Source organism: Lepidothrix coronata, unplaced genomic scaffold, assembly GCF_001604755.1.
Source record: "Lepidothrix coronata isolate B3197 unplaced genomic scaffold, Lepidothrix_coronata-1.0 Scaffold45, whole genome shotgun sequence".
NCBI classification, from domain to species: Eukaryota; Metazoa; Chordata; class Aves; order Passeriformes; family Pipridae; genus Lepidothrix; species Lepidothrix coronata.
The window spans coordinates 1075800-1096665 of NW_016690225.1; the positions used below are offsets into that span (position 1 = coordinate 1075800).

A 20866-nucleotide genomic window follows, 5' to 3' on the forward strand; every position below is an offset into this window, starting at 1 on the left:
GAGGCGGTGGTCCTTCATCCTTGAGACGTGCCCTGCCCATCGCAGCTGCGTTCTCAGTAACATGGCCTCAATACTTGTGACTGCTGCTTGCTCTAGAACAGATGTATTGGTCACAAAATCTGACCAGTGGATGTTTAAGATTGAATGGAGGCAGCGTTGATGGAAGTGTTCTAGGAGACGTACGTGGTGGCAGTATAAATACCCCAAGTCAATGGGGTATTTACTAGTGGGCAAAATTGGATGTAAAATTACTCTGATGTCCACCTAGAAGACATAAATGTGTTTCTTTCTGCTCAACACATTGCCACCTAAAGCTACAGCCTTGGCTCCTACTGCCTTATGAAAAGTATCTATTAAAAATTATATTCATGATATTATGGGATAAAACTAAGAGGCCAGGAGAATCTTTTAGCTTTTCTTCAAAAGTTCAAAAACAGGTTACACTCAAAATAAATGATGCTCAATGAAAGTTTTAAAATACATGCTCTAGAATTGACTTGGTTTTCCTCACACATTTTATGCCTCAAAAGGGACCTAGACACATCAGAATTATAGCAATCTTGCATTAGCTGGAGACTTTTTCTGAAGACTTTTTTATAGCTTTCTTTTCTCTCTGTTAAAACAAGAATAAAACAAAAAGTGGTTTTCACTGGTAATGGCAACATTAAATGAAAAGAAGAGCTTAGTATATTGCAAAAATAAAAGATATTGGACAGATCTATTGTGGTAATAAGATATTAGTAGCAAATGCTGTTGAGGGAGGAAAAAAAAAGTAAGCTCCTTACCCAAGAAGTAAGCATAAATCTTAATTGAGAGGTGAAAGATTCTTATTTTCAGCAAGATGACATTGATTCACATAGATTAATAAGCATATGTTAATGTATCATCTCATAAAACCTGAGATCTGGTCTGATGGAGGGGTTAGTGATTTAGCATTTATATAAAGCAGATTATCTTTTGAATTGCTAAGACATTAGTTTAAGTTATTCCAAGTTTATGTCGCTGTAACTAAACCTCAGTCTAGTGAGCTGATTTGATTTCCCTGTGTTAACTTGGACTAAATTGCTTATTCACACAAAATGGCCTGTTTGCCGCATACTGTGCTCATGGGGTTCTTTCACTTGCCACTGATGTACTGCAGGGTTAAACATGCCTCTTCCAATACCAAAGAAAGTTGTCTAGGCAAAATGTTGGAATCCGTTTCTCTAGACTAGTGTCAAAATCTTGCTATATAACCTCGACCAGAGCCTGATGAAATTTCAAGGAGCAGTGTATTCTCCACCGATCTATTTAATAATTCTTTTGAATATAGTTGTTAAAAAAATAGATAAACATTCTACTAGTAACCTCTAATGTAATTTGAGCTATAATTACAAACCGCTACAACTGCGATTTGTTTTTGTATTGATGACTTAAAGCAGTGCTTTCTATTTAATTAAGAAAATATTTGATGTCATGCTGACCTTTTTTCCAGAAGAGTGTGTATTTCTGATTTCAGTCATTGTGGTGGGTTGACATTAGCAAGCTGCCAGACCCCCATCCAACCACTCTCTCATTCCCTCTCCTCAGCAGGACGAGGTAGAAAATAAGGTGAAGAGGTGAAGCAGTTTGTGGGATGAGATAAAGGCAAGGAAGTCACTTATCAATTGCCAACATGGGCAAAACCAACTCAACTTGGGGAAATTAACTTAATTTATTGCCAATTAAAAAAGGTTTGGATAGTGAGAAACAAAGAGAAATGAAAGCAACACCTTCCTCCTGGCCTCTCCTTCTTCCCAGGCTCTACTTCACTCCTTCGGTGGCTTCTTGGCCTCCCCCACCCAGGCAATGGGGAATGGGGATTCATGTCCATCCATAAGACCTGCTCTCTACCACTACTTCTTCACAAGCATCTTTTCTGATGTGTGAGTCCTTCCATGGTCTGCAGCCCTTCATGATAAACTTGCTTATGTGTGGGGTCTTAACAGGCTGCACTGTGGCTGCTCCACCATGGAGGCTGCTCCACCATGGTCCTCTCCATGGGCTGCAGGGAAATCTCTCCTCTGGTGCCTGGAGCACCTCCTCCTTCTCTTTCTGCTCTCACCTTGGTGCTCACAGGGTTCGTTTGGGGATTTTTTTTTTGCAGGTTTGTCTCACTTATTTCTTCCTCACAATCTTTTATTCAGTGTTTTTGCCCTTTCTTGCACACACTTTTCCCGAGGCACCCCCACCTTGGCTCAGCCGTGCCCTGCGGTGGGTGGGTCAGAGCTGGCTGGAATTATCTGTGTCTGACACTGGGAAGCTCTGACCTCTCTTCAGAGAGCCCCCCTGCAGCCCCCACTCTTGGTGCCTGGATACTGGCATCCTGTACGGTGCTTTTTTCTTTAAAAATGTTTTAAATAAAAAGTTCTTAATATATTAAGGTTAATATATTAATATTGATAATAATATTATTACAGTATGGAGCAGGAGTTTACAGAGCCCTAGGATGCGTTGTAGGTGTGGTGTGTACAAGAAGCACAAGAAAATTCAATCATGTAAGCTTTTCAGCAGTGGCATCCTGCCTTTTCTCACGAGAGAGAAGGAGTGTAGGGTAGGCCTGCCTGAAAAACAACACCTTAATGTGAAATTTCAAAGTTGTCCAGAATTTCTTCTAATTAAAACCTCAGCGATTTTATTCTATCACCTTTGGAGATTTTATTACACTTATTTTTAGAAGTGTCAATGAAAATTTTCAGGGGAGGAAACCCAGTTTCTCATGAAGTATTCCAAAAGAGCTATATTTTGATAAATTTCATAGTGTTTTAGTTAATAAAAATGCTTTTTAAAGTATTATACTTATTTTAGAGAAAAATCTTCCAGTTTTACAGTGTGGATCAACTATTTCAAAAACATTTAAATATGAGGAAAAATATATTTGCAGAGGCAAGATTCATGCCTTCTTTTTGTCTGTCTTTGATATGATCCAGTCCATGAGAGGTTGTGTGGCATCCGGCACAGCAAAAATCAGAGCGAATGTGCATCAGAGCAACCTGTGTGTCTCTGTGCCCTCATCTCAGCCTACAAAGAGGGGATGAGACTCTTCCCTTACTGCTAGAGGTGGGGCCAGCCCCTGTTGCTCACAGGTAACACCTTTCAGATTGAGGAGAAAAACCTTGTTGGCAGGCAGCTAGTCCGGCTGCTTTCATGGCACTGCACTGCATCCCATCCTCCAGGAGCAACCCCTTTGAAGGGGTCACCAGGCAGCACATCTCCTCCTTTGCAAGTGGAGGTTTGACCATGTCCTTGGATGTGGGTTGCTCCTCAACCTATTGGTGCAGATTTTGTTCTAGATCACTTTGACCGAAACTCGGTAGTAGTGCTGAGTTCCTTCCTGTACAGTGCATGCCCAGAGAACAAATTGTTTCACATCTTCAAAAAGGTCCCATGGCAATGGTAGAACTGTGCAGTTGCATGTTTTTCAGGTATCTGCTGGCAGTGACACCTGTGTAAATCCAGAAAAGCCTATAGATACATGAAAACGTAGCCTCATGTAGCCTATAGATAAATGAAAATGAACAGTGGGCTTATTTAAACTATGATTTTTATGAAACCAGGCCCAAAATAAATATCCAAGAAAATTATATAATTCCAAAAGAAAGTTAGACACCAAGAAAAAATGCAATTCTGCTATCTTGGGACTATCCTGATGACAATAATGTGGACAGCAAATGCAAGTGATATATATAGTCTGTAAGTTTGTAATACAGTTAAGCTATCTGAATAAACTCGTACAGGACACAGTATTTGTGCTCATCCTTCTTAGCAGGCATACAGATATGCCTTCTAAAGAAGCCATCACCATGCTATTCACGCTGATTCATTCTGCTGTGGTGCAGAAGTGCAAGGTGGAGATGTAAAATACATAGTGCTTATTTCCAGTAAATGCCTTTTCTTTGTGCGTATCTTGATTTATCTATGTAGCACTCTTTCAATTATTGCTACTAACAAATTCTTCTAAGAAATCTCTGATTTTGCTGCAGATCTGTTGCGCAGTTTCAATGGGACTGATCCCTGTTTCTTAGTATGACTTTTTATAAGTTTTTTTAAAATATCCCTTTTCATCAAGCATAGCTCCAATATTTACTAGTGTGAAGAGATAATAATGAGGAATACAAGTGAAGGAGGTCTGCACTGTGGTGCAGTCATGGCAGGAGATCAAGATGTTGGAGGGCTGTGGTCCACGCTAAAAGAACCTCTGCCTTAAGCAATTCCGCATGTGGAATGGCAGTACTGATTTAGAGCCAAACACTTATTTATTGATGGATAAATTGACTGATCTTATTCATTAGCTCTGGCTTCAGGCTTGGTCAAAAGCCTGAAACTACCATGGATTGCCTTTAATTTATTTGATGTAGTAATATTCATTTAGCCAGAATACTGCAAATGAAGGAGGAAGATGTTAACAAAAGTAACTCCTGAAGGTAGACTAATAGCTTGTATACAGACAATTAAACTTACAAGGAGATGCACATGGTGCAGACTTACTCTTGCCAAAGTTTGACAAGCAGGCATTTCCAGATTCTGGACAAAAATGTTGCACCATGCTGTGTCAATCTGTCTGTGCCTAAGGCTGACTGTCTCTTGGATGCATGGTTATTCTTTAATATCAGGAGCTTTACTCAGGCAGAATAACTGTGCAACATATTGTGCATCACTGTGTCTTGCTCAAAGTGCTTAGGGATAAATGCAACTCTGGCAGGAAAATTAATGTGTTCCTTTTCTGCTTTATTTTATTTTAATTATGGAAAGTAGTAAAGTTGTTCAAAGCAGCTTTGAACAAAATGCAAACCCACAAACAAAGTCACTTAAATATGCCCACAATCAATATGTTATATGCCAAATTGGTAAAATAACTGAAGGAAGAATATTGCACTATGTTGTCCTGGATGGGTTTAAGAAATATATTGTAAATCTTTTATATTTACAAAATCATCTCTCCTTCTAAGTAAAAAGTCTTGCCTGAAAATTTTAGGAAACCACGTGAACTTGCAATGTTTTTCTAAACTCATTGAGTTCTTGATGTTATCCATTGATGAAAATACATGCACACATGTGTATCTATGTATATGTATACATATATATAGGAGGAACCTAATGTGAACCTGTTGCACACTACAGCAACCTGCCTGAGTCTTCATCCAAGCACATCTCTGAAGTGAGGAAAGATCATTATCCTTATTTTGAGAATTAAACAGGGGCTCTGTCACTTCCCTCACGTCCCTTAAGAGCCCTTTGGCAAAGCATGAAATTAAAGCCATTATTCATCAGTCTTGCACTACACCGTAACCACTGACCTGAGTGATGGACACACTGTAGTATTCTTCAGTCTTTCATAAAAGTTATTCACGATTTTCCCCCCACATCTGATAACCGTGTGTGACAAAATTCTATGATGACCGGCATGGCCAATATCTTTCCTCTAGTAATTGTGCTAAAACTTCATATATCCTATGCTGACTCAGGCAGCCTTGGCTACCCAAGTAAATTGAATCTCTGTAAAATATGGATCTGTGTGCATCTGTGGGAACAGAAGATCTGGCAGAAATCTTTGATCTCACTGTTCCTAGAATTGCAATGAGGAAAATTCATCTGTGACCCTGCTGCAATATGTCTAACATAGTCAGTCCTGGGACCAACCAACTTATTATGATCATTGAAGTTTGCTACATAGACCTGAACCATTTAGGTCTGAGAATAGATTTGCCTCTTAGCTGAGCTAGTGAGTTTATGGATGGGTCTTTTCTGGTTGGTCCAGTGTGCAAGAAATCTTCATACATGCAAGTAAGCATAGCACATTGAGTATTACTGCAAACTCAGTGTGTGTTTCTAACGTCAAAATCATGATGAAGTTCCACCACTACACAATACAGATATGTGCTTTTTATGCAATAGTTCTAATGTCAAAGAATGCCCCTATAAACTCTGATAGAATAAAGCATTTAGTCAGAGGGTTTGGATAGCCTCCTGTAAAGTATCATACTTAGTAAAAATAAGTGTCAGTGTCAAGCATGCTTCATGGATAATAAACACTTTAGTAGGTAAGCTATAACTAATTTTCTCCTGAAATATGTCAACACCATTCCACCTAATTCAGTTTAGAACTGCAGTAATACATGATCACAGTGTACACATCAGCAGATGTGTATCAGGTATTGTGGTGCACTCTTCTTTCTGAGTGTTATTTCTTAATGTCCGTTCAGTCTGACTTTTATTAATAAGTAGCACAAACAGTGAAAAATGTTAGTCATTGCCTTTCTCATTGCCTTCTTTGGGAAATGGATAAGGGGTACAGGAAAGGGGAAAAGAGACTTTATGCTATTGTATCATTTCCTCATTTTATGTCAGTGTCTATAAGGAATCAGGACACACAAAATTATGATCAAAGTGAAGGATGCAATGCTAGAGAACTTGAGATTACCCAACTATTTTGTCTTTTCCTTCAGATGTAACAGAGTTTAAGAGATTCCCTAAAGGAGTAGTCTAGCATTATGTCCTTCAGAAAAACATGCTTTTGTTGGTATCTCTTATTCCTAAAGTAAATGTTACTTGTGTGAGTAATGGGCTTAACATCACTAAAACTGATAATGTGGACAAGAATGGCACACATAAACAAAGATATATGATGATATTAGTGTTTATATGAAATCCAAAAGTCAATTTCAGGGTCATCATATTAGTCCTCGTAAGAGCAAAAATAAATCCTATCTTTTTTAATTCTTATCCTCCTTAGGAAAAACAATAGCAATGTTAACTATCTTTCATCATCTTCTGTGTCTCTTTTAAAATATTTTCCTTTTCCATGTGTACCCATCAATTTTAACTTTTTTCTAGAGACCCTGCGCAGGCAGCAGTTTGTGATAAGTATCTGAGTGCAAGTTCACTGCTTTCAGTTCTGCTGCACAGATTAGAGAACCTTTGGTGTAAATGAGTGCATATGAGTTCACACTTCTCTGAATTTCCATCTTTTCACATATGCTAAAAAGCACAGCTGGACATAAACAAGTAATAATGACTCTTAGTGCCATTCTTCTGTTTTGTATCCATTTGACAATTGACTGCAAGATGACATGCTTTGTTAATTAAAGGATTGTCTCTGATCTTAGATGCATCTTAATGCAAGTCTGTGAGATCTAGAGCATGAGTCTGTATCCTCTGGCAGAGCTCTAATGCTTGCATACTTATTATGAAGGTCATAACTGATAAAAAATATGCATAATACTTAGTCTACAGTATGTCTTCTGAATATTTTTACTAACATGGGTGCTCTGTACAGAACTTGGTTATGTGTGACACGCATGCTAAAAAGCCCCAAGAATAACTCTTTTCACTTGAACTTCCTCTTTGCTTCCCACTCACTGATACATCTTTTTAGAACCGTTAATTCTTGTTTGCAGCTGGGAAGTCTCATAGTTTTCATCCATTTTCTTAATCCTTGTCTTCCTTAAAGTGGCTAGTTGTGGAAGGGTTGGACATCATTATGGCATCATGGCATGCGATGTCACCTGATTATTCTGAAAGACTTTTTCTCTTTTGGTGTCTGACATGCACTATCTTAATTCAGCCCTCAGAGAGGGTCCTAAAACTGCGAGGACCTATAGCCAAAAGTTAACAGCAGCTCTCAACTTTAGTTCCCTTGCATAGCACAAGCAGGAATGTACATATCTAGTCTGTACCCTGGGCCATGAAGGCAGCATGACAGACTGTCTGCTCTTTTGTGGAAATGGACCAGAAACAACTTGATGGGGAAACTGAAAACTAATAATTTCCCCAGCATTTTTGTTTCAGAAGAAAAGGAGATAGAGTTATCTCCAGCACTGGGGAGCTCCATGGATAAGGAATATCTGTCTTTTGGAGAAGAGCTGACAGGTCTGAGGTCAGTTCTTGTGGGCATACTGTCCCTGAGGCTTCAGTAGCCAGTTCAGGGCAGAAAATCAGGGAGCAGCAACCTATCCTGTGAAGCTACCAGCTGGCACAGGTCTCTTGGTCATATATGAAAAAACCCTCTGCCTATAGCTTCAGGTCTGGCATATGGAGACGAGCCTTTTTTAATCCATCCTGTGTGTGGGTTCAACTTCTTAAAAATAGTTGCTGCAGCTGCATGCTGTGAGTCTCTGTTCATTTGAAGTAGGAGGGATGCTGAGCAGGTTTAGAGCAGTGTCTTATCGAAGCTAAGTCTCCCAATTGCCTTTAATTCTCCTGGGGACACCTTTTGCACAGGCCAAAATGCGGTTCTGCATATGAGCCAACATTCATATGAATGCATAAGCACTGTGTCCTAAGCAAGTGTGAAAATGGTACCAAGAACTAATAGCACATTGAATAGAGCTTTCAATTATTCATTGACACCCTACTTATTTGGCATTACAGTTAGAAGTGTAACGATGTGTTTTCTACAGATTTTATGGATTAGAAAATCATAGGATTAGCCAGTCCATAAATTAATCCTGATGTATGTTAAGTAATTCATCTAAAAAAACGGATGCTTCCTATATGGGAAATGAATAATTAATTTTGTTTTCCTGGTTAAAAAAAATCCCTCAGGTGCTTTTTTGTTTTCTGCTGAAGCTGAAATTTTTTAGTCCTCTGACAGTGTCTTACACCCTCCAATATGTCTTGTTTCTATGGAGACACCAATGAACTGCAGCTTGCATTCTTCTGCATACAAGGTTGCTTCAGATTTTTCCCAGTGCTTCACTCTCTTCTTTTTTAATTAGAAATTAATCAATAGGTTCGGTACTCTGGTCTCATGCACTCACATATACATGCACAAACACATATGATCCCTGTGACTGTGAGCCAGCCTATAAGCACAATGTATGCTTTCAAAGTTTTAATTTAGAGAACAGCACACTGTATATTGAGGCTTATAATACTAGAATGGCAGTGTGGGAAGATAGATATCTTGTATGCAGTAGATGAGATGGGAGGATTTTATGATACTTCATGCTTTTTAAAAATAGGAGGGATGTGTGGAGTTCTGGCATGGATTTAAAGCATGTCGGGTTCTTGGGATTCTATGCCCTTAACGTTATCTGAGTTATTGTTTGGCCCCATTTTCTGGTTCCCCCCTTGTAACTTTTATGTGAAATTCTGCCTCTTATCCCTTCCACCCCAAATGGTGAATTATTGCAGGATGATTCTGTAATCTAATTCTCTGAGCCATATTGTTCCTCCCCTGTGAGCACAAGGCTTCCCCTTCAGGACAGTGGGAAGTAAACACTTGTGTGGCAGAACACACTATGTTAGCAAACAGCATAAGAAGGAAGCTATGTAAATTACTTTGTTTATTAATTTTAAATGTAATATGAAGTCAACAGTATTTTTAATTATCAAGAACCAGTGAGACTGAAATGGTGCCAGACTGGAAGTTGTATGCCACTGTTAGTGAGCCCTTTTAAGCCTTTTCTTCCTGCAAGGTAGTCTAAATTATTTTCCCCCAGTTAAATTCAACAAGTAAAATTGAACAAGGCTGTGCTGGTGCCCTGAGTTTTTTTTATTATTAGCTCGTATGATACTGAAATAAATTTCCAGTAACAATTCAAAATAGCATTTGCAGAGGCCTCATAACAGATAAATGTTTATGTAAACCACCCAGTGATGGCAACAGATTACATCTGATGCTCAATTTATGTGCTGAGATGTATCCTGAGCAACTTTTTTCTCATTTTTTATTTGTGCTACACAGCAGAGTGTCTCCTCTTGCTGTCTCATATGTTCATTGTGGTCTCCTCTAGACAAAGAATATTTTTCAGTCTTCCATATTTTTTAACTACTTATGGACTTCTGAAGTAAATAGTAGGTCTTAATTCTACTTAAGCAACTAGTAATCCGATTAAAAATAAAGAGTTTTGATGATACATCCCTGACTAGTATCTCTTGTCAATGTGTTTGTATTTATGCTAGTACATGCATACATACAGATATATGTATTTTTGCAGTTTGTGACCGTTTTTGTTGTCAAACCAAAAAGTGGAAAATACAATTAAGATTTTTATGCAAGATTTCAGTAGGAATGCTTAGTTTGAAGTCTATGAACATTTATTGCACTGTCAATTTATTTGAACTATTCAGTATTTTTTGTTAACAGACGGAAAATAAGGTTTAACCTCTAAAAGGACTAAAGCATTACTGCTTTCTTAAGGATAATAATTGTAGCTATGCAAGCTAGCACAAAATGGTTAAATATATCCTTGCTTTTGACAGAAGCTAGTGGAGTTGGAACAGGGATGAACATAGCTTATTAAATATAGCTCTTATGAAGACTGCTCTATAATTACTGTGACTTTTCTTTGTATCATTATGATGATAGGCTGATGAAAACAATGAATTGAGGCTTTCAAGAGGCCGAGAACTGTTCAGCCATATAAAAAAGATCATAGCTAGGGTAACAGCCCTGTTACTTTTCTTTGAGTAGTCTATGTAAATAATACACTATAAAGGTTAAATAGATTCTTTCACTGAAGCTCCTTCTTCCACTGATAAGAGTTAAAAACTTAGAGGAGAATGCTCCAAGGAGGATCAAGAATGCTTCATTCCATGAAATCTCATATATATCCACAAGCAAAACTTTTGATAGCCTTTTTAATTGATACAAGTTTTTAATGTATAAAAAGATATCTGCTGAAATTTTTGAATGTCTGGAAGTGTTTTCTGAGATGAAAACCTCAGAACAAAGTGACCTATATATCCAAAATATTATGAGTACAAAAATGCCCGATTGTCCTTTGCTCTTAGCTCTGACACTTCTCAGATCCAAAATAGTTCTGGGGACCTAAATTCAAATATTTTTCACTTTTTCTAAGCCACGAGAGATTTCCATGCTTTGCGGCCCTGAAAGGAAAACAAATAGCAAGGGTATTTTCTTTTGATCTGGTTTATATCTCTTCTTCCTAGGTCTGTGTTGATACAACTGGGGAGGCAGCAAACCCCAATGTAGCTGCTGTATGTGATGAACTTGAGCTTTTCAGTGAAGACCTTGTCAGTGCTAAAGTCCACTGTCTTCAGGAGTGCCCTTGCTTGCGAAGCTTTCCCCCTTTTGTATTTATTGATAATTAATTTTTTAGAGGGCGGAATTTTGACACTTAAAAATTCAGCTGCTAGTGGCTTCTTAGTAATGAAGAATAATAATTTAATTTTCTTATTTTTAGATTTTATAAGGCAATTTAGGTTCATGAAAACCATACAGTATTTATTCCAGACTTTCAGTATGAAGCAAATATGAATCAGTATTTTCAAAGATAAAATTAGGGGTTAAGAGTCGTTGGTATTCACTGTTGTGCTTGCAGAGCTGGAAGGCAGATAGGGCCAGGCATGTCTGAGATCAGGGATGGGTATGCTGCCTTTTCAAGCAACCACTTGACAACTCCTTCTGCAAACCAATACAGCTTTGTATTAAAGATAGAAGGTTCGTTGCCTTGGCTACGTGTACTGAAAGACTTATCTGAAGGCTCACATTCCTGATGGTTGTTATATCCTTCTCATTTCTAGCCTAATTTATTCTCAGTTAGTGTGTTTGCAGGTCACCAGTAACTACATAGGTAAAATAGGTCTTTTTCTTCTCTGTTTATGTTTTTTTGATGTCTAACGGATAGAAACCTCTCATGATTCCCTTAGTTATGCTGGAAGTGTATTTTGAATTTTTTGTGTCTGTGGTACATTCATATATATTCACATTATGTGTGTATAAGTAAATAATATTATCTTCTATTTAATATTATTTGTTTGTTATCACGTACCCTTCTGCACAGCTTTAAAGCAACTTAAATGCGTTAGCAATTGTATGGAGTTAATTCAAATATCTCAAATCTGTAAGGGTAAACTATAGTATGAAATAGTGAGTAAGAAGAGGGAAATAAAAAGGGGAACTGTAGTAAATAGTTTAAAACCTATTCTGAAGCAAATCCAAACTTCACAGTAGGCTTGGTTTAAAGAAGAGCAAGTACATAAAGCAGTCAGATTTTGTATGCCAAGGTCTCCCAAATGGTTTTCTGGTAATGCCACAATTAAATATCAGTCAATTGAACAAATAATAACTTAGCAAAACCAATTAAAAGGAATGATTTTGAAGATAGGCTTTTAGGCCTTGCTGCAGAAACCTTGGCTGATGCCCATTCCACTTGTCCGGTAAACTGCTATAATGATTGCTCTCTGTTTCAGCCTTATTTAATAGTTTCATTAATAGTATTAAAGAAAGCAAGTGAACAGCATGTTAATGAAGTCAGCAGATGATGTAAACAGCAGGAAACAGAAAATACGAGATACTTCGAGATTAGAAACATGAGCAAGAGGAGTTATCAATATGTCATATTCAGATTGACAAAAGTGAGAGGATAATGCATCTGAGATAAATTAGTTCAGAACTGGTTTTTATGGCTAATACATATTAATTAAATATACAGAAATATATACATTAAATTGCACTAAAACATTTTATTTTCTGGTTGAGAAAGGTCCAGTTTGTAGTCAGTGTAATACCTAAAAGGGCAATGCTGTCTTTGAAAGAATGTGTAGATAGATTGTGTAAAAAAGTAAACAAGTAATTGCTGAGTTTTACACAAGTGAGTGGATTGTAGAAGCAATTTACTGTTCTTCAAGCAGAGGAAATTTAAGAGGAAAGACTGAAATGTAATGACTGCGCAAACAGGGAATGGAGAGGAAGACTACTGTAATCCACATACCTGAAATACGTGTAAGCATTTAGAGAAAATATGGCTTATTTAGCATTACCACAAATTTAATATCATATCAGAAAAATGTTCCTTATTATTTGAAAGCAAACTCTAACTATACTAAATCAAGAATTAAAAATTATATGCATAGAGGCTGTAAAGCACAACCTAGTGCCAACTGATGGAAACCTAAAACAGGCCGTAGGCTTCCACTCACTTGCATATAGAAATGCCAAGTCTCTTCAACAGCACTCAGTGTGAATGCAGGTTGCGGAGTTCCTAAATTGTTAGATCTAACCTATACTTTTTTTCCCCATCCCCAACAATATCCAAATTACAGGAGAGGAGACTTCCTAAGTGCTCCATTGAGCACGCCCAATCCCACACAAGATCTAAAATATTTCCCCTTCCCCGGAGTGGTGACATGCACGCTGCAGGCAGACTGACAACTACCTCCTCCAGTTGGAACATATAATCATCAATGCCCTTCTGAGCTCATTTAAAATGTGACTAACTCGAGCCTCAGCTCATACATTGTCAAATCCCACTTGGTGAGTCTTGTTCCTGTTCCAGCTGGAGATGGGCCCACGCTGGAATTTGGGAATCTAGTTTTCACGTTCCAAAATCGAACAAAGAGACTCGGACTCATTTCTAGCCTTAGTTTCCTAAACTGCTGTCATGTCTGTAAGTAAAATGCTGGAACATTAGTTGTCTGGGAAAAATAAATGAATGATGATTTTAAGAGAGATGCTGGGGCTACTCAGTGCTGTAGCTTCCAGCTTTTTGGTGCTGTTCCCAGAAATGCTTCAACCATGGTGAGGAGCTCAATTCTCTAATTAAAAAACAAAATTGTATCAAATATTTTTCAGCTTTACACTCTCAAATTAAAGCTTAAAAACCTCCAAGGAAGGAAAGGAGGCCAGATTGGAGGGGGAGGAGGTGAGAGGAAGGAAACGGGTGGAGAAAACCACTATATTCCCAAGATGCAAGGAAAGTTGAAAAGTAGAAGAAAAAATATATTAAATCAGTGTAAACTAAGAGGTAAGTTTAAGGCATTTTTTTACATTGAATGTATGTTTTGTTGGGGTATTTTTAGCAGTAAAATTCTGTGTACTTTAAAAACGTTTGAAATACATTAAAGTGAGGTAATTGCTTTTTTTCCCCAATTTCTTCTGCAATAAACTTGATCTATATTTTTATTAAACCTATCAAAGGATTTGTTGTGCTGAGATTTTGCTACTTTTCTGCTACTGCTGCTTGAAACTGTCTATTACCTCACAAATGACCTACATGAAGTGAAGCAACATCCCATGGCAGCAGGCAGGTTGTTTTGGGGTAGAGCTAAGCTGCAAAAGTTAATTGTTTATGGAAATTTAATGGGCATGGTGCTCCTGCTTACCCACCTCACTGCAATTCAGTAGTGTGTTGGTGTAGCGTAGGAAAAGAGCTGTTGAAGTAATAGATTTTGGCATAGTTAGGGAGACAGCTGACCTGTGTTCTTAACTTGAGGTCAGAGCAGTGTCTTGCATTGTTTCTTAGTGTCGTTGCTGTTATTGCTATTTGGTGCGCTGGCTATGCAGGGGTTATATAAGTTAAGTTTTAATCAGAGACCACATGCCACTGCTGAATAGTAAAGCCTGGTATACTTAAAAGCTCATTTATTACTGGGATATTTGTTGCTATACTGCCAAAAGCCTGCCAGAGATGCAACAGAATAAAAATATTGGTGATTAATATGATTGTGCTTGTGTTGTAACACCATGTGATACTACACAGAGGAGTCTAGAAAGAAAGGGAGCAGAAATCTGCAAAAAGTAGAGGAAGGTATAAGATGGTTCTGCATAGCTATATCAGCTGAGCAGAGCAGGAGGCAGAGATGTACCTGTAGCCCTCAGCACTTAGTGCATATATAGACCAGGTTACTTGCAGCATTTTTATCTTTGAAGACTGGGAACAGGGTAGGACAAGCATGTGACAGCTGCCGAAATAGGAGAGAGCAAAGCTGTCAGTAGTTGATGGTCAAGAACAATACAGGAGATGAGGTTTGTAGGGAATGCTGCCACCTTCCTGTCTCATCCATATCCAGTTTCTGCTGTCTGGTCCTCTCAGATTGGAGGTCATACTGTGTTTAAAAGCTTCTGATGTCTCAGTTGTTCATGATTTTATCCAGTCTTATTTTTTAACCTGTTTACATTATTGAGTTCAAAAACATTATAGAAATAGGTTCTGTAAGCTAATGACATTGTCCTTGTTTTAAGCCTCCTGTTTGAGGATTTTATGGATTGCCTGAAGTGTTTCTGCTGTGAAAAGTGAATGCTTATCTTTGCCACCTTAAGCTGTCTACTTACTGGCCCAAAACTTGTGGTCTGCTTAAATTCCTCTCTACTCCATATGTCTCGTCATCCTTGTTCCTCACTGTACATTTTCTAGCTATGCTCTACATCCTCAGTGTTTCAGGTGAAAATGTTAGCAGTTTGCTGCCTTCTGAAGATACGTATGTCTAATAACTATCTTCCTTGCTTATGCTCACCATTTAGCCTTCCTTAACTTTCCTAAATATATTTTTCGGAGTTGAACTGAATGCTTAAATATTTCTACAGATAGCAGTTACATAAATGTATGCATGGCAGCTGTGCACTTCAAGATGAATATATTATGGATGAAGAGCTTGAATGCCACAGTATTTGTACTATTTTTATTCAGACACATCCTGAGAATTCAGCATCAAATGGCCTAATTCTGCTCCGACACTATAGCCAGTGAATTAACCAGAAGCTGCTACCAGACTTCATGGGATCAGGACTGATCCTGCCTGCTAGAGAAATGAGCTTGACACTACTTTCAGAAATCTTCTGAATTGTTCATGAAGCCAGATATTAGGAACTGCAGTCTTTTGTAGGAGAGGAGACTTGGGAGAGAAGAAACCACAGTTGTTTAGGGGATGCAGTGGTGGGATTGAGGTGAGCTGGAACACGGCTGAGCAACAGGAGCTGTGAGGAACAGGCAGGGAGAGCTCTCTGGGAGAGCAGAAGAGCAAAGTGAGTGAGAGCACAGCCTGGCAGGCAGGCAGGCAGCAGCTGCAGACCCCTGAAGGCAGCGGGGCTGCCACTACATTAGTCAGGTACTCTGTCAGAATTTCTTTGGACATCCAAAAGGCCTTGGGCACCTATGAAAGTGAATGAGAATTTGGCATCCCAAGACACCTGTGCAATTGTCAGCCTTGAGGTGGTTCAACAGAAATAAAGAACAACATAGAAATTACGTTTAAGAAAAGACTGGGCAGCTGATGACTCTAGCAGTCTTTATTTTGTTCTGTATAGATTAATGGAAAGCATTTTCCTCAGGCATTTGGAAACCATGGTCTATATTTTAAACAGTCTTAAATAAATAATTAGTATGGCTATTTAATCATAACTCCATCACCAGACAAAATTATCCAAGCAAGAAAGTAATTTTAATTATATTCTTCCCACTGCCTGGTATGTGTTCTTGTCCTTTCTCTTCTTTGGATATTTTGAACAGTAAGGGAACCCTTTTAAGCTGATACAGATTAGTTTTGTATGGGACTAGAAGGAAAATGAGTGTTTAAAAGACATTCTATATAGAAACAGAGAAAACTACCTGGTTTGGGTATTTTCTTAAAGTCAGGTGCCTTTGCTTATCATTAATGCAACAGAATAGAAGTAGGAGAACAATCCAGATTGCTAAAAATACCATATGTAAAAATTAACCATTTACTTAGAAACTAGCTACAATCCAGAGGACTTGATGTGTTGGCATTAGTACATCATTTACCAGGTGTGTTGCATCAGCTTCACTTCACAACAGATGTAAGACGTAGAGTGCCATGAAGAAATCCAGGCTGGCATTAATAAAGCTGTGCATGGCAGCACTTCAGCAAGAAAAACTGCCTTTGATACTGCTTACTTGAGGGCTTATCCAAATGTGCAAATAGATTGAATCTAGCCAACTAATAGCAAGCTGGAGGAATAAACAACAAAGGCTGTCTTCTATCCCATGCTACTATGAGCCTTGCTATACCCTCTGACTGACCTGTCTAGGCAGGCGATCCCTCTGACTTACATGGGGCAAGTCTTGTAATGCTTCAACTTTAGTTCACTGTTCACTCCAGTATTCACCCAGCTGCAGCTTGATCAGGTTGAATGGAAACAAAATGTTGTCTGCAATTTAAGGACTCTTTGACTTGAGTTTTGCCAACAGTTCTGCTGGTAACTGAAAATAAAATACTAAATAATAATACTAAAGGCTTTATCACTGCGTGATATTTGGTTTTGCCAAATTTTATCCCTTTCCCTTATCCCAGGTTGTGCCAGCAGTGTGGGATCTGTCCCTTGCATTAAGTATCACTAGATGGCTAATATTTGCTCTTTCAATACAGTATGCATTCCTCCATTGTCACTAGGTCTAGAAAATAGATAAATGTCCATGAAGATGTAAAACAGGACTGAAGGCAAACCCTTTTCCTGTTAGAAAGTGATCCAGACTGCCAGAGGATGGCTCCAGTACTTACTGCCCATGTCTACCATGCAGAAAGTCCAGTAGATGACACTTCACCTAAAGTAAAAATTTTTAAATGTTGAGTAGATTGGAGAAAGAAAAGCATAATTTCTTGCTATGTTCTTACTTCTGAGGTGCTCCAGTAAAACAAACAAACAAACAAACAAACAAAAAATCCCCAGCCTCTGTCTTCCACAATCCAGTGTGGAAGTATTCAATCTTCACTACGTTTTTCTTCTCATTCTTGCACATTCAGATGCCTTTTTGCACATTGTTCAAAGCGAATCTCACACGTGGTTCCCTATCTGACAGTTCTTGGGCCCATTGTGTTCCACTGTTGGGTTTACTTTGCTTCCTGGTTATAGGAATTTTTCCTTGAAGTACTTTAGATTAGAAGGGGAAGCAAGAAATACTGAAAACTGTTTCTTACCTCTTAAAAATTTTCTAACAATTTTTATTTTTACAGACTAATTATTTCTGAAGCCAAGGAAGAAGTCACTTTAGCACAAAATTTGAGACAAGTTTTACCGAATTTCTCAACCAATGAAATGATAAGTGTTTTAGACAGAGCTTTAAATAGAGCTTTCATGTATCCAAGAGGGTTTAACCATTTAGATTGACACTGACTTCTGGATTTGGGGAAAAACTACTGTTATTTTATGTGTTTTGGACACTCTAACTTACCTATAATTATTGAGTGACTAATGACAAACATCTATCCTAACTTTTGTGGCCATTCAAGATGTAAGGAAAGGGAATCTTCCTCATATCTGGCACTCTCATGAGCTCTGCTGAGCTATACATGGGCAGGAAAGTGATTGGCACTGTAAACTGAACTAATGGACAAGGGAGAGATGGATCTGAAAGAAGCTTTGCTTCTTATTTCTCTTACAACGTCTGTGTTCACATACGGTGAAGGAATCTGCTCTTGGTTTGAATCAATGCAGCAGTATTCGTTGCCTGGAATAAGGCAGGAGTTGTCTTTTGGGATAGCTTCCTTCCCCTTTGGTGTGGCTAAGCACGCTCAGGTAGGCTAGACAGAACCACAGACTGCTTCTGCAAAGGTTAACTGTGTAGTGCAGCATGAGAAAAACATTCTGATGGAAAAACATCTTATTCACTATTATTTTAGGTTTCTATAAATGTAATAATAAAGCAGTACTGAAACACCTTTCTGACCATATAGTAGCCTCCAAAGTCTATGGCCTATTTGAAACACTGGCCTCACTTTACGTCACTTCAGAGTGACATTCAGTAAGCAAAGGATTATCCAAAAAAAGAAGGGAACTGAATCTTCGGTTAATAACCATCTTTAAAAGAAAACAGGTAATGAATATTAGATTGCTATATTATTACTATATTTATTTAAAGAAATTGCCTCAATTGGGAAAAAAAAATTCACACCAACTTTTGCCCCAGGAAGTTACCCTGGGAATGCAAAAATAACACCAGCTTTGGCCTGAAGTCTAAGATTCTCCAGCAAAAAATACTATGCTGTGTCAAAGGTGTCTGAGCTCCTAGCTGTTCAGTTCTCTTCTGGGAACACAGTCATGATTTGGGCTTTTATGCCAGGAGTGCATATTCAGGAGATGCTTTAAGGTGGAGTTATTTCATAGAATAACAGAAATAGCTGAGTTTAGAAGGCTTCCCTGGAGATATTCCAGTCAAAGCTCACCTGCTAAAAGCAGGGTCCTAAGTTCGTTGCCCATGACACTGTCCATGTCAGTTGGGTTTTGTGTATCACCAAGGACAGGGACTGTACAACCTCTTTGGGGAATGGACTTTAATGTTTGATCAGTCTCACAATGAAAAGGTTTTTTTCTAATTTTTAAGTGGAATTTCCTCTTTTTCAATTTGTGCTCATTGCCTCTTGTCCTGTCAGTTGATATACTGAGAAAAGTATGACAGAGGGACAGTTATGAAATTGTAAACTGTAGAAAACTGTATTGCTTACAAAACAAGCAGAGGAATAGCTAAGAAAGAAAATTATCATTATTGCCTCTACTCTAGTCTTTAAATCTGGATCAATACTCTCTTAAAAAAAAACCCCAAACAAACAGATAGGAATTAGTAGAAAGTAGATGGGAAGAAAAATCCGAACTTGATGCTTTGTTTACCTCTCTGTGCCTTTTAAAAGGGAGTTCAAATTCTTCACTTTTGAAGTGCTCTCTGAAGAGGTTCAATGAGTCCAGGATACTCAACCGCATTCAGTGCCGTTCTAAACCAACTACTTTACACGACTGAAATCAAATACTGCATTATTTTGGACTTCAGCAGTGTTTCTCCTTTGTTGCAGAATAATTTAGAGGTTAGATTGTCCCAGCAGCTTTTTTAGAGTCATAGAAATGGACTATATCACCATGTTTTGATCAGTAATATATCTTGGTGCAAGGGGGTTGAGTGTTTGTTCTCTCTTGGAAGTAAGTATGGAAGTGAATATCTAGGGCAAAAGCCTTCAAGTGTTGCTCATGACGCAGGAAGTTATCCCCATCACAATCCAGGATGTTATTTAGAGCAAAACATGAAGGCAACCACAGTACATTATTTACACAACATTCATGTCTATAAAAGAGTGAAGATTTTGACTGTTCTCTGGTGTCCACTCATAATACATGTTTTGCTGTGGAGAATCACAATTATTATTCACAACAATAACCTCTTTCTCCACCATCTATTACTAAAAACAGCCAACAGGTTTTTTACCGTAATTCACAGGCTCGGGTCATCCTACAGGGCTATATATAGTTCAAAGGATAAATATCCAGCATGATTTCTTTTATTTCTGTGAGCATTTTAGCAGCTGCCAGTGTTTTCATCAGAGTGGTGCTGAATATTACTTCACATATGTGGATGGCTTCCAGCCATTATAGCAAAATCTGTGGGTTTGATTGCTGTCTGTAAGAAACTACTTTATTTAAAAGATAAATATTTTTTATTATTACTTGAATAAGAATTTAGGAGAATCCCATTTACACAATGGGATGAAGATAGAGAATAGTCAATATTTATTCCAGGTAACTTTCTGAGCTTTAAGGTGGCAGAGGTAATAGCTACTTTTACTGTCTGTGAGAGAGATTTACCTCTATCTCTCCCCAGTGGCTGTAGAGGGAGGTAATATTTTCAGTTTCCATTTTATGGAAATACTCAAAGTTTGGTGTGAAAAATTGAAATTGTCTATATTCTTGATAATTGCATTAACCCAAATACTCATGTCACTCTACAAAACTTTTTGAATGGAGAGGTGAGATGCAAGGTAACTAAAAAAAGAAGAAAAACCCCATTGAATGTTAATCCTCTCCTGATCTCAGCATAAGGAAAGTCAGTGTTCTTCTCTGTTTGACGGCAATTTAGAGTGGCAAATATATGTACAGCTATTATTAAAAATCTCTGGAAACTAAAATGGTTTAAGATTTAAAGTTGAGGCACTCCCTTCCTCTGCAAGTATTGTTTTAGCTTGATTTTTAGGGATATAAATACGTTTTTATGTTGAATTGCTACACTACACTGCACAAATTATGCTTTGTAGTTGCCTGAACATAATTTTTCTGTCACTGTGCTACTGCCAGTGATTATAATAGAAGTCCTTTTCTTGTATGTATTTGTCTGACTGATAAATTACTTAGATGATATAAATGAGAACCCAAAGAATTTTTTTATAT

At 38.0% G+C, this 20866-nt stretch overlaps 1 protein-coding gene across 6 annotated transcripts in view; it reads left to right on the forward strand.

Moving 5' to 3' along the window:
* Window positions 1-20866, forward strand: part of DLGAP2 (DLG associated protein 2) — a 455132-nt gene that overhangs the window by 136931 nt on the left and 297335 nt on the right. For 2 of the 6 annotated variants that reach the window (XM_017814545.1, XM_017814546.1), the window contains exon 1: window positions 13562-13730. The exons of the other annotated variants lie outside the window; for them this stretch is intronic. In XM_017814545.1, coding sequence (XP_017670034.1) covers window positions 13673-13730 — 58 coding nt within the window. In that variant the 5' untranslated portion in view covers window positions 13562-13672. Of the gene's footprint in view, window positions 1-13561; window positions 13731-20866 lie in introns of those variants that run through there. 6 annotated transcript variants of the gene reach the window in all.